At 48.7% G+C, this 14,976-nt stretch overlaps 1 protein-coding gene across 2 annotated transcripts in view; it reads right to left on the bottom strand.

Moving 5' to 3' along the window:
• LOC141069426 (merlin-like) overlaps window positions 1–14,976 on the bottom strand; it is a 120,575-nt gene that overhangs the window by 75,224 nt on the left and 30,375 nt on the right. For both annotated transcript variants that reach the window (XM_073558951.1, XM_073558952.1), the window contains one exon: window positions 12,523–12,645. In XM_073558951.1, the coding sequence (XP_073415052.1) occupies window positions 12,523–12,645 (123 nt within the window). The remainder of the gene's footprint in view (window positions 1–12,522; window positions 12,646–14,976) is intronic.

The raw sequence follows: 14,976 nt of genomic DNA, 5'->3' as shown, positions 1-14,976 counted from the left end.
GCAGTGCCCACTGTAACTGTGGTTTGGCTGGACGGGAGAAGCCCGCCAGTTGGTAGTTAGGTTGTACTTTGTTTAGTTAGTGACGGAAAGGCAAGGATTTGTTTTATGTTTTTTTTTCTTTATGCATTGCTTTCACCGTTAATAAACCTGACCCAGTGTCAGTTATACCCGGACCCCGGCTGTGCGCCTGAGTTTCATGCTGAACGCACGTGACCTTTGACCCCAGCAAAGGCGATCCCGGAGTGTTTTATCACATCGTGGTGGAGAATGCGGGCATCACATGAGAAGCATGAGCATGGAGGACGTGATAAAAGCGCTGGTACAGTCCACCGCCGTCCAGCAAGAAGCTAATCGGGTGATGATGGCCCAGCTGAAGGAGTTGGTGGACATGACAGTTACCGATCGTTCGCTTCTCCAGCAGGTGGCGCAGCGCTTGGCAAGCTTACCTGAGGTTAACCTGGAAGCCGAGTCGAGATTAATTCACGTGAGTCGGTACTGGCAGAAGATGACGACCGAAGATGACGTCAAGGTATACCTGACCACGTTTGAACGGACGGCGGTGCGAGAAAAATGGCCGAAGGCACGATGGGCCAGCCTGATTGCCCCGTTTGTTTCCGGTGAGGCCCAAAAGGCTTATTATGACTTAGAGCCGGAAGCTGCGCAGGACTTTGACAAACTGAAAGCCGAGATCTTGGCCCGGCTGGGAGTGACGACCGCTGTCCGTACACAGAGAGTGCATCAATGGACTTATCAGCCGGATAAACCACCGCGGTCACAGATGTTTGACCTGATCCACGTGACGAAGAAGTGGCTACAACCCGAGGTGTTGACAGCGCCAGAGATAATCCAGAGAGTCGTCATGGACAAGTACCTGAGAGCTCTACCGCCAGCCCTGAGGAAGTGGGTAAGCCATGGAAATCCTACGACGGCAGATAAACTGGTGGATCTGGTTGAACGTTACTCCGTGGCGGAAGGAATCCAAGACAACGCTACCCCTCCTCGTTCTTCATCATCTCCACGTGGAACCGGTAAGACTGTTCCAGGGAGTAGGGGAGAAGGAAAAATCCCTAAGACAGTGGGGGAGGAAAACGGGACTGCCCGCACTGCGAGGCCAAGAGTGACGAACTATGGTTTAAGCAAGGGGCCCGTTAGGTGTTTCCGCTGCCAAGAGGTGGGACACATTGTTGCGAACTGTCCGCTCACTACTGAGCCCATGCAGTGCGACGTCACAGACTCTAAAACCGCACGTCTATGGTTGCACGGGTAGTGAGTGTGAATGCTGGTCAAAAGGATGTGGAAAAACACTTGTGTGATTTAACTGTTGATGGGAAAAATGTGGTGGCATTGTTAGACTCGGGAAGTGTGGTGACTCTGGTGAAGGCCAGTCTGGTGTCAGCCCCGACTGGACCATCAGACAAATTTTCTGTAACGTGTGTGCATGGAGACACCTGTTCGTACCTCACCACGGTCATATGCATTACTACTTCCTATGGGTCTGTGCAACATAAAGTGGGACTCGTCCCGGCGTTGTTGCATGATGTTATCCTGGGCCGGGATTTTCCCCACTTCTGGCAATTGTGGGAGAATCAGTTGATACCCCAGGGTAATAGTGTACATGATTCTTCTCCCAGGGCGCGTGTGGGTCCCGAACCCCTGGAAGAGGTCTCCCCGGAAGACTCGGGGGAAGAGTCTGCTGGAAATGACCTACAGTTCCCGTTTTCAGTCATGGCGGGTGATACGGAGGAGACCGGAGAAGAGGAGGAGACCGACAGCCGTCCACCTCCCCGTTTGCTGGATTTAGAAGTTCAGAAAGATGACTTCCAGAGCGAGCAAATAAAGGATCCTACCCTTTCTCAGGCTAGGACAAATGTAAAAAAGTGATAAATGGGGTACCCGTAGAACCTGGCTCTAGGCTGGCATATCCTTACATGGTTCTGGAGAATGATTTACTCTATCAGATAGAGAAAAAGGGGGAAGACACGGTGCAACTATTAGTCGTGCCAAAACCCTACCGGCGGCAGGTGCTGGACCTGGCCCACGGACATGTGATGGGAGGTCACCTGGGAGTCCAGAAAACCACCGAAAGGATATTACACTGTTTTGTTTGGCCAGGCATGCATCACGATATTCGTGTATATTGTGTCTTGTCCTGACTGCCAAGCCTCTGCACCTAAGCCCCGGTTCTGTAGCCCTTTGGTACCCCTACCTATTATTGAAGTCCCGTTTGAGAGGATTGGGATGGATTTAGTTGGGCCCCTTCCACGGTCTGCACATGGACACCAACATATCCTGGTCATCTTGGATTATGGCACTCGTTACCCGGAGGCCATCCCTTTGCGTAACACGGCCACCAAGACGATTGCCAAGGAACTGGTGCATGTGTTTAGTCGGGTCGGTATACCAAAACAGATACTCACCGACCAGGGGACCCCCTTTATGTCCAGGGTAATGAAGGAGCTCTGCCGATTGTTACAAATCGAACCGTTACGCACATCCGTGTATCACCCTCAAACAGACGGGTTGGTCGAACGGTTCAATAAAACTCTGAAGCAGATGCTGAGAAAGGTGATAGACAAGGATGGGAAGAACTGGGACTATTTACTTCCGTATTTGCTTTTTGCCATCAGGGAAGTACCCCAGTCTTCCACGGGATTCTCGCCTTTCGAGTTATTGTACGCCTGATGTCCTTGCGGACTGTTAGACGTCGCAAAAGAAACCTGGGAGGGTCAGATCACTCCGTTTAAAACGGTGATAGATCACGTCACACAAATGCAGGACCGTATTGCGGCTGTTATGCCTATCGTCAAAGAACACATGATGCAGGCTCAAAGAGCCCAAAAAAGAATCTATGATAAGGGCACCAAGATCCCTACGTTTGCACCCGGAGATAGGGTGTTGATCCTGGTCCCCACGGTGGACAGTAAGTTCCTGGCAAAGTGGCAGGGCCCCTTTGAGATCAAGGAAAGAGTTGGTGAAGTAAACTACAAAGTATACCAGGCAGGTAAACGGAAACCTGAACAGATTTAGCATGTGAATCTGATAAAACCCTGGAAAGATCGGTCTGCCTTGTCAGCAGAGCTGGCTCGTCCCGTCTGCTCGCATACCGTACCGGAGGTACGGGTTGCAGAGACTCTCTCGGAGCGGCAAAAGACTGAGGTCAGGCAGTTTCTACTTCACAACCAAAAGTTTTTCTCAGAAAAACCCGGGCAGACTACGCTAATGAAACATGACATCGTAACGGAACCTGGTGTCACAGTTCACGTAAAACCCTACCGAATCCCGGAAGCGCGCCGAGAAGCCGTTTCCCGAGAAGTGAAGGCAATGTTAGAATTAGGAGTCTTTGAGGAATCGCACAGTGCTTGGTCCAGCCCGATTGTGCTAATTCCTAAAACAGACGGCACCATCCGGTTCTGCAATGACTTCAGGAAACTGAATGCAGTCTCAAAATTTGATGCCTACCCTATGCCCCGGGTCGACGAGTTAATAGATCGGTTAGGAAAAGCCCGGTATATTACGACCCTAGACCTAACAAAGGGGTATTGGCAGATCCCTCTGGCGGAGGCTGCCAGAGAAAAGACGGCATTTGCTACGCCGGAAGGTTTATTTCAGTATGTGTATATGCCGTTTGGACTGCACGGGGCACCGGCGACCTTCCAGAGACTGATGGATCGAGTCCTGAGGCCACATAGGCAGTATGCTTCGGCCTATTTGGATGACATTGTCATTTAAAGCTTGGACTGGGAGACTCATCTCCAGAAAGTACAAGCTCTGATTGACGACCTGTGGGAGGCAGGTCTAACCGCAAACCCCAAGAAATGTCACATCGGGCTAGAAGAAGCCCGGTATTTGGGGTATGTAATTGGGAGGGGTATTGTTAAACCCCAGCTCGATAAGATTCAGGCGGTTCAGGACTGGCCGCAACCTGTCAACAAGAAGCAGGTGCAAGCCTTTCTGGGGATCGCCGGCTATTATCGCCGGTTCATACCCAATTTTGCAGCCATCGCTACCCCCCGACAGATCTTACAAAAGGGAAAGACTCCGTCATGATTAAATGGAGTTTAGCGGCTGAAGAAGCCTTCCATAGCCTAAAACGGGCACTTTGCTCTCAACCAGTACTGGTGACTCCGGACTTCTGCAGCGAGTTTGTGGTACAAACGGATGTCTCTGATACCGGTATCGGGGCCGTACTGTCACAAGTGAGGGACACGGAGTGGAACACCCAGTCCTCTATCTCAGCAGGAAGCTGAACAAACATGAGCAAAAGTATGCAGTCATAGAAAAAGAGTGCCTAGCTATTAAGTGGGCTCTAGAGGCCCTCAAATATTACCTGGTGGGCCGAAAGTTCAGGCTGATCACTGACCATGCCCCTCTCAAGTGGATGCACTTGAACAAGGAAAGGAATAGCCGGGTGACCCGGTGGTTTCTTGCCCTGCAGGCCTACACTTTTACGGTGGAGCACCGCCCAGGGGTACAGATGGGGAATGCAGATGCCCTGTCCCGAGTGCACTGTTTGGCGCGTGTCATTGCTCGACCGGAGTGGTCTGAGCAGAGGGGGGGATATATGTGAGAATCATGTGGGAATAGTGGATGAGGGCAGGTATATCTCGCCCAGATACCTTTCCTATGTGGCCTAGTCTGGTCAGTATCGCACCTGGTTACTAATGAATAATGGGAGGCGTATATAAAAGGATGCCAGGTGGTTGTGTGAGTGTCTCAGCCTGGGGACACAGAGAGCCTGTCTGTGTGAGAGACACACGTGAGTGAAAGCAGTGCCCACTGTAACTGTGGTTTGGCTGGACGGGAGAAGCCCGCCAGTTGGTAGTTAGGTTGTACTTTGTTTAGTTAGTGACGGACAGGCAAGGATTTGTTTTATGTTTTTTTTTTCTTTATGCATTGCTTTCACCGTTAATAAACCTGACCCAGTGTCAGTTATACCCGGACCCCGGCTGTGCACCTGAGTTTCATGCCGAACGCACGTGACCTTTGACCCCAGCAAAGGCGATCCCGGAGTGTTTTATCATATATATATATATATATATATATATATATATATATATATATATATATATATATATATATAAATTTATTTATTGATAATGTGGGTACACAGCACTCACAAAGAATCAGGGAGCTCAAGTGGGGTGCCGATCTGTTGTCTAATGTAAAAAGAACTTGGCACTTGGCTAAGAATTTTAACTGTAGCGATCCAAAACAATACATATTATATTTTGGTCTTACAACGCAGACCTTCATCAGACATTGCATGTAAATGGACAAAAAACAACCAGAGATGCAACAGCAGAAACAGTAGATGCTGCAGCAACAGCAGTTGGCTATCCTGGCAAACTGTCCGGGCAACGGAGATGACACCACCCACCAGCCAAAGTGAAGTTATCTAGATGAAACCTTGCAGAAACTGACTCGGGAGAATGAAGTCAAGGCTTTCCTGACTGCATTTGAGAGAGTGGCAGACAGAGAGAAACTACCCCCAGTGCAATGGGCAGAGGTCCTAGCTTCATACCTTAATGGGGAACCGCAGAGAGCGAATGTAACAAGGGGCAATCGGGGTGGTAGTCCTGACCGAGCTCACCCACTAAACACAGTCTGTAGACACCCCGGCCCCTTGTGCATGCAATAGATGGGACAGACACAGCTTCTCCCACAGTTTACCTTGTTCTTTCTCCGGCCACAGTAGTCCAGGCAAACTGGAGTCCAAGTAGGCAACTGTTGTCCAACAGGGAATAACATTTAATGAACAGGGATGGAATAGAATGAAAAGAGTACAACACTGGATTCTTGATCTCTCCCTGACACTCTCTTCACAGCCGCACCCACAGCAGCTGAAGCAGCTGAATATTTACAGTAGTCCATGCGGTGGGATGTGGATACTTAAAACCCCTTCAGGGGGGGCCCTTCCAGAGTCCTGGGGCCCGTGTTGCGATCTTTAGTCCTTTTTTGTCTTTGGGACCCCTCTTTAGTTCTCTCGTGTTTTTTCAAGCTCCTCTGAGTCCTTAGAGTCCGGGGCAAATGATTTCTCCCATCTGGGAGTCTGGCAGTACCCCATATCTTACTATACGTCTGCCCAGGGCTAACGTACCCAAGGGTACCCAAGCTTCTGACTAGGAAGCAGCAGTTTCCTTTCTCCTCTCTGCTGCTGACCCAGCCCATAATATTAACTAGTTCTGTTCCTCCCTCTAGTGTGTGCATTACAAACACAGCACAACAATGGCAGACAGCACATCTAACAGCACAAAACACAGGAGGATAACATCAATGCATAAAACACATGACCATACATAGACATTCTACATTAATACATATATTACCAAATACATTAGGTCAAACAAAGCAGTGCTATAACTTATTTACATAAAAGGCACGGGGGTCACTCGGAAGGAGGAGAGGACGCACCTGGGGGAACCTGCCACACTCTTACACGTACTCAAACTGCAGGATACCAAGGAGTATGACAAGCTGAAGGCGGAGATTATGGCACGATAGGGTGTAACCCTGGAAGTCCAGGCGCAACAGGTTCACCAAAGAGACAAGCCTCCTCGATAATGAGATATTCGACATGTTACACCTGGTGCAAAAATGGCTGCAGCCTGAGACCTGCTCTCCAGCACAGATTGTGGAACAAGTCATAGTGTACCAGTTTATGCACTCACTTCCTAAGTCCGTGTAAAGCTGGGTTGCCTAAGGAGAACCCCAGCATGCAGATGGCCTTGTGAGCCTTGTAAAAAGATACTTGTCTATGGAGAACTCCCTAAGCAACCAAGGGAACCTGAAGTCACATTTCTAGGATACCCAAAAGAAGGGGTCCAAGTCCATGTCAGAGGGGTGTGCAAAGACTCAAGGTTCAGAGTTGGGTACGAGGGGTAATCTCGTAGCATTGTCTGCTGGAGATGTCGTACATAGGGTCATATCTCAGCCATCTGTCCCTTGTCCTCTGAGCTGATAAACTACAGCAAAGGCAGGCACTAGTCCTACTTCGCCTACACTGCCTGCGGTGCTGTTCCTCATCCTGGCGAGGGGCCAGGGAATGCTAGGTGACTGAATGGATTCCAATTGACGGGGCTTCTGGACTTAGGAAGTTTGGTGACCACGGCATGGGCAACACTTCTGCATGTGCATGTGGGGGGTAACGTGTATCCATGGAAATGCCAAGAACTATCCTATTGTCCAGGTGGACATACGCACAGACTTGCGATTCTGTGTCCCACCAAGTGGGAGTGGTGAAGGACTTGTTTCATACTATTGTAATCGGACATTAGTTTCCATTTTTCTGGGACTTATGAGCTAAAGCCCTAGCACCCAGTAGTTCAGTATGCCGCCAGGAGTCAGCTATGTTACTGTGTGATGAGGGCTTCTTCATGTGGACGGGGAGGGCCTGTAGCTATGGAGGGTGGAGTTGTTGCTATAGAGGGCATGTTTGGAGTAGAGTAGGAGGTTACGACCAGTTCTCATTTCAATGCCATAACACCCCCCCCTTGGACATTCTGTTCAGAATATCTAGAAAACCGTCATAATTCTGCAGCCCAGATATGTACTGAGATTATGTGAAAAGCCCGGACAACCCCTTTAACTCTGCAGGCTTTGATTAGTGCACCTAGCTGGCTGTGCATATAAACTGGCTAGGTGTCCATCTAAGGCAGTCTGCTGGGAAGCTGAGCAGACTGGATGTGTCTGGGATCTTAAGAGTCTGCACAGGCCATGTATCAGTGGTTGCTATGGACAGTAGATGTTTTGTTTGACCAAACTAGGGCTAGCTCGGTGATGTCTGAAGTAGTCAGGGTCTAGACTGTTTAGTTAGTTCCTGAACAAGGCTAGGGATTTATGTTTATGATTTTTTTTTGGTGTTGTGCAACCTGTGTAAAGCATTAAAAACTGGACGTGTTTGGACCAAAACCATATTGCCTGTGTGAATGCTACCTAATGTTTATCTATGTATAGCACAAAAACCCATGAAGTAAAAATAACACAACTCGTGAATATGATCAACCACAGAAGAATGAGTATACCATGCCAGTAAAATCAATATTTACTTTATTCCATAATTCAATGATAAAAGATAATATGCAAAAACACAATATCAAGGCTACTATAAAATTAACATAGGAGGAAACAACGACAGAAGCCTGACCTACTAAATATGCAAATTAGTGCCCATTGCAATACACAGACATTACCAGTCTATATTAGGGTGGCTTCACATTAGCGTTTCAGGGCGCAGCGACGGCCTGCGCACGGCCGCAGCTAAGCCCCGCCCCTGCCGCGCCTCCTCCGGTAGCTCCGCCTATGGGCGCACGACGCTGCATGCGTCCCCTATCTTTATCACTGGGGACGCAGGCCGTGCGCAGTATGTGTTTGGAGGCGCATGCGTCCTTTTGACAGTGCGCCGACCAGCGCCAAACGCAACCTGTTGCAATTTGGTTGCGCTCGGCGCACCGTCAAAAGGACGCATGCGCCAACAAATGCATACTGCGCACGGCCTGCGTCCCCAGTGATAAAGATAGGGGACACAGGACGCATGCAGCATCATGCGCCCGTAGGCGGAGCTACCGGAGGAGGCGTGACAGGGGCGGGGCTTAGCGGCGGCTGTGCGCAGGCCGTCGCTGCGCCCTGAGACGCTAATGTGAAACCACCCTTAACCATATATTGGTATTGCAGTACAAAGACTGCAGTTATACCATCTAATAGTGGATGCTGGGTTCAAAAGACAAAAGTCTGTTCATAGCACTAATGTTTATCTACCAGTGAGAGTGATATATGGATAGATATTAAATATTTTTATTGCAAGCTTCACCTTTTTTTTAAATATGAAATCTTGGTAAATATAATCCTTTCAAACTGACATTGTGACTGTGTAGAAAACAAGTATCCTTCTGTGCCTGGACAAGTCTATTGCTTCCAGCATTTAGATCACACACTCTCATTCAGGACAAGTCTCAATCTGCTATGTACTTTCTTTTCTCAGGAACGGGAATAATACATTTTGTATTCTTGTTACACTACATTTAGATTAAGGTTTACTAAACCAATATTACAAGACAATCTCAATTAAATGCATACAATGTCTATGCTTACATTAGGCTAACCAATTGTTATATGTTCTGCTACCTTTACGGCTGCATGGGGGGAATTTACCATAAGAGAAATTTTTGAAGTCAGTTTTGTTTTGGCAGAGATGCATGTATTGTATTTGCATCAAATGTATCAGTGTAGTATAAGGTTTGCTGAATCTTTATATACAACCTTTCTGTTTACAGCCGTTTTTCACTTTTTATGCCGCTTCCCTAACTGGAACAAAATTTGTCCATTTTTTTCCTTCCAAAAATGGCATGCAATAAAATCTGTAAGTTTTGGGGGCCTGGAAAATGCAGTGGCGCAATAGTTTTGATGAGTTTTGCCCATCTGATTTTACATAAATATATCACAAAAATATTGGATTATTAAATCAAATCACTATGTTAAATAACATATTTTACAATATACATCATAGATAACCTACACTGGCATCAGTCCTAACCCCCTCTATCATGTCTGCTATTGCCAAAATCTGTGTCAACCTTCTCCATCCGTCCATGATCTCTCTCTTCCCCCACTCTATGGGCCATACATTGAACTATTTGTGAAGTAGCCCATTCACTTTTTTCATTCTCCAGTCATCAGAAGGGAATTATTGGGACTGTGTACACCCACAGGGACCAATTAACAGGCAGGGGAATAACATGCGATGCACTGCTGTCCACCCACAAATACTGAAATTAACCGTGGAGGAGAGGAGGCAGTAAGTTGGCCAAACTGGGGGAATGCTGTTTTTCAGGTCAATAGATTACAATTATTAAATCCTCTATATACGGAAAGTGTTTCCTGGTATAAAATGTTTAACTGTGCAACAATCAACTCATCTTTTCTCATTTAGATTGTCACCAGGAGATGATATTTAGCAAGTGCATTATCTGTGCCATAGCAATAATAGAAGTAGATCACGCAGCTGGTATGGAACCTGTGTGTCACGGGGGCATCATACTGTGTGGAGGCCTAACACCGTGTAGGGGATTGTGGAGGCCAACGTAATTTGTGGGGGACTGTGAGGGCCTTCATATTGTATGCTGGACTGTAAGGGCATCATACAGTGGTAGGGATACTGTGGCATCCTACGTAAGGACTCACAGAAGGTGAAAAATTCAAAAAACATCTTACTGTAAAGGCATCATACTGAGTGGGAGGGCTGCGTGCCAGTCATACAATGTGGTGGTCTGTGTGAGCCATCATACTATGTGGGGGTTTGTGGGGCCATCCTACTGTGTGCGAGTTCTGTTGGGGCATCTTACTGTGTGGGGAAGTATTATACTTTGGGGTGACTGGGGGGCATCATTCTATGGTGGTAGCATCATATTGTGGGGAGGTATCGTACCGAGCGGGAGGATCACCAATCTGTGTGGGGGCACTATACTCTGTAAGGGGCATCATACTGTGTGGAGGGACTGTGGGGGCATCCTAGTATATTGGGGTTCACTGTGGGGAGCTGTCATTGTGGGGTGGACTCGATGTATGGTAGGCACTCTCTAGGCATCATACTGTGTTGTCGGGTACTGTGGAGACATATACTGAGTAAACATATACTGTATTAAGGGGACTGTGGCATTATTATACTGTGTTGAGGGCACTATAGGAGCACCATATTACGTTTGGGATACTGTGGTGACATCATACTATGCTGGGGGCACTGTGGAGGATCATATTTTGTTGAAAGCATTGTAGGGTCATTATACTGTGCACGTGAGGGGTACAGTGGAGGAATTCACAGTGAGGCTATTATATTGTATAGGGAGGCATTTTGTGGGCTTCATACTCTATGGATGCCATGAAAGGCACATAGGCTTCAATAGGGGCTGTAAGGTAGCGCTTATTGTTAGTGTTGGGGGATACTCACTTGGAAGCAGATTAATAGGGTCAGGCACAGGTTTTTTCACATAAACAGTCGATTTTGGTTTATTCAAGCATCATAAACCGCTGTAGGCCATGTTACACTTCACAGGCTTAAACAAATAGCCCAGAACATTTACAGGTTATGGCTTTTCCTTGCAGTCCCTAAACACGCTGGACCTCTCTGTCCAGTGACCGTGGGCGACCGCACGCCAAACAGTTCATTAACGTTCATAGAACCTCAGAAGCACCAACAGTTATTTCCCACTGTCCAGGGTTACTTCTTAGGAGCTCCTGCTCCGCACGCTGACTCCTGTCAGTACTCTCTCTCAGGGAAGCTGCCGAACTGGGATTACCATCCCGGACAACGCCTTGCTCACCAGGCCACCTGACAGTCCAGATCCACAGACGGACGGTAGCTCCCCCAATGCAGTGCCGTCATTGACTCTGCAAACACACGTGGCCTGTCTGTGTGCTATTCAGGACGTCCGTCCCCACTTTGGAACCATACAACACACAGGCCTCACCGGGTGCTATTCAGGGATCCAACCCTCCTCCCAGGGTCTCCCAACACACCGGCCACCAGGTCCAGGGCTTCAGCGGGTGCTATTCAGGACGTCCGTCCCCTCCTGAGACCGTCCAACACTCACGTCTCACCAGGTCCAAGGTCGCAGCACTTGCTCCAGGGATCCGATCCTTCTCCCAACACAGTCCCTCCGGGACCTTGCACCCTGAAGCACTCAGGTACACACTCTCTCTCCATGTGACCAGACCTCAGGCACATTATATGGTACATAACCACACCCACAGGTGAGGTATGGATCACATGGTCATGACCTCACTACAGGTCCTATTCCACACACAGCCACACACATACAGGCTTTACATTGGGCGTTCAGACACATGCCCCTGGGTGAGTTTGTAGGTGACTGGTCCCACCCATCTCACCAAGTCACCTGGAAGCTTCCCCGATACACCGTAACAAACCCTCAGCAGTATATCTCTGATAATTAATACATATTCCAGCTTCCATCACAAGGCACCCACCCCTATGATACATATCGGCCATTTATAATCCTGCCGCTCTCCATTTTCCCATCATAACAAAGGGAATGCCTGCATGCATGTCCCGGGCAGTCCATTCAGCATCCCCTAGTTGTCACAGCGGTCACTGCATCACAGGGCAAAATTACTGTGTAAGCACTGCAATACATGTTCAGCCATACACACAGGAGGAGGAACCACACATGCCAGGACAGGACGGGGAGAGCCACACATACCATGACTGTGGTTAGTTCTTCAGGATATTTGAACCAACATCTCTGCTGAGTTACTTCAAAAACTGTGTTTAAGTGTATCAATGATGCTATGATAGTTTTTTAAAGGCAAAGGCTGATCTCACCAAATATTGATTTTTTTATCTTACTCAGTAATTTAATTTTTATCAATTAGTAAAATACAAACACTTCTATTTTTTAAAGCATTCTTATTTTATAGCATTTTTTCCCCAATTGCCTAAAACTTTTGCACAGTACATCTATTAAGTTATATTTTGTGAATACACATTGGAGACCTCGTCATATATACTACCTGAAGAAAAAACAGATGCTGCGTTATATCCTGAAACAGCTCTTCTGAAACATTTTCTGGATAAAATTTGGCCAAAAAGCGGAACTTTAAGGGATCTTCCTTTGGAACTTCCTGTTGCAAAATCTGGTAATAGAAAAAGAGTATAATTATTCTCATTCTTACTCTTCCATCACTTGCTGCTCAATGGATCTAACTGACAATTAATGGAGTCTATTGGGTCATGCTAAATAGTCTTCAATTACTATTATTTTGTTCAAATTTGCCAGTATCTGATAACAATTATCTAAAATGACAAGTGAAAATTATATTTAACTAGAAATCGGCCCGATGCTATCGCATCGGGAGTGCCCTGAAACATACGCGTCACCGCTATTCCCCACGCAGGCGCAGTAAGAGCCGTGACGTTACCGCGCATGCGCGGGTAGAGCGGGCAGTTGTGGCTATTACTGTGCATGCGCGGGAATAGCGGTGACGTGTATGTCACTTGTGCAGGCGCAGTTCGTGGCTTTATGGCCACGAACTGCGCCTGCGCAAGTGACACTCTGGCAGTGCCTTATGAGATTCGGTGACAGCGGCCAACTGGTGATTGTATATGTTCACTAGAAATAGGCCCGATGCTAACCCATCGGGAGTGCGGTGAAATTTACATCTGTGTATGCTTAGTGGTGCTGACAGGAGCAGCGCGGGTAGAGCTCGCAGTTGTGGCTGTTACTGCGAATGCCCGGGAATTGCGTCCACGAACTGCACCTGCGCAAGTGACATACACATCACCGCTATTCCCACGCATGCGTAGTAACGACGCGGCTGTTCCTGCGCCTGTGTGGGAATAGCGGAGACGTGTACTGTATATACTTGAGTATAAGCCGACCCGAGTATAAGCCGAGGTACCTAATTTTGCCACAGAAAACTGAGTAAGCTTATTGACTCGAGTATAAGCCGGGTATGCATTGTCCCCCGTCCTGTCCTGGTATGTATGGCTCCCCCCGTCCCTGTCCTGCTATGTGGGGCTCCCCCCTGTCCTGGTATGTGGGGCTCCCCCCTGTCCTGGTATGTGGGGCTCCCCCCGTCCCTGTCCTGGTATGTGTGGCTCCCCCTGTCCTGGTATGTGTGGCTCCCCCGTCCCTGTCCTGGTATGTGTGGCTCCCCTCGTCCCTGTCCTGGTATGTGTGGCTCCCCCCGTCCCTGTCCTGGTATGTGTGGGTCCCCCCGTCCCTGTCCTGGTATGTGTGGCTCCCCCCGTCCCTGTCCTGGTATGTGTGGCTCCCCCCGTCCCTGTCCTGGTATGTATGGCTCCCCCCGTCCCTGTCCTGGCATGTGTGGCTCCCCCCATCCCTGTCCTGGTATGTGTGGCGTCCCATCCTGCATGTATGGCTCCCTGGTCCCATCCTCCATGTATGGCTCCCTGGTCCCATCCTCCATGTATGGCTCCCTGGTCCCATCCTGCATGTATGACTCCCTGGTCCCATCCTGCATGTATGGCTCCCTGGTCCCATCCTGCATGTATGGCTCCCTGGTCCCATCCTGCATGTATGGCTCCCTGGTCCCATCCTGCATGTATGGCTCCCTGGTCCCATCCTGCAAGTTTGGCTCCCTGGTCCCATCCTGCAAGTATGGCTCCCTGGTCCCATCCTGCAAGTATGGCTCCCTGGTCCCATCCTGTATGTATGGCTCCCTGGTGCCATCCTGTATGTATGGCTCCCTGGTCTCATCCTGTATGTATGGCTCCCTGGTCAAATCCTGTATGCATGGCTTGCCTTGGCTCGGCTTGGCTCCCCTGGTCCTCACTCGCCCTCCCCGGTCCTCACTCGTCCTCCTCGTGTGGTGGCTGCAACATTCCTGCATCTCTCTGCTTTCCCGGCTTCCAGCAGCACTTCCTGTATTCAGCGGTCAGGTGATACCGCTCATTAAAGTAATGAGTATGAGCTCCACTACTATGGGCGTGGAGACGTGTCCATATTCATTACTTTAATGAGTGGTACCACGTGACCGCTGAATACAGGAAGTGCTGCTGGAAGCCGGGAAAACAGAGAGATGCAGGAATGTTGCAGCCACCGCGCCAGGAGTGGGTGAGTATGCTGTCACAGCTGCTCTCTCCTGCCAATCCCCCTCCCCCGCTGGCTTATACTCGAGTATATACCGTATGTCATTTGCGCAGGCGCAAGTGACACTGCCGCGGTGCCTTATGGGATTCGGGGACAGCGGTCAACTGGTGATTATACAGTATATGTAGATTTTTCTGTGTGGAGTGGAGTTAAAAATACCTTCAGTTCCTAATTCAAGGAGTAGGTGAAATGCTGTTGATAGATCTTAGGCCGGTGTCACACTAGAGAGGAATACGGACGAGTGAGAGGCGTTAAAAGCACGCATTACACACGGACAAATGATTCTCTATGGGGTAGCTCCCATCAGCCGTATATTTCTCATCTGTATTCTGCGGTCCGTGCCAATCGCAGC

The sequence above is a fragment of the Dendrobates tinctorius genome, unplaced genomic scaffold, assembly GCF_039654945.1.
Source record: "Dendrobates tinctorius isolate UK_male_01 unplaced genomic scaffold, ASM3965494v1 ptg000263l, whole genome shotgun sequence".
NCBI classification, from domain to species: Eukaryota; Metazoa; Chordata; class Amphibia; order Anura; family Dendrobatidae; genus Dendrobates; species Dendrobates tinctorius.
The sequence above is the reverse complement of the archived record's forward strand: the minus strand, read 5'-3'. Positions and strand labels throughout refer to the sequence as shown.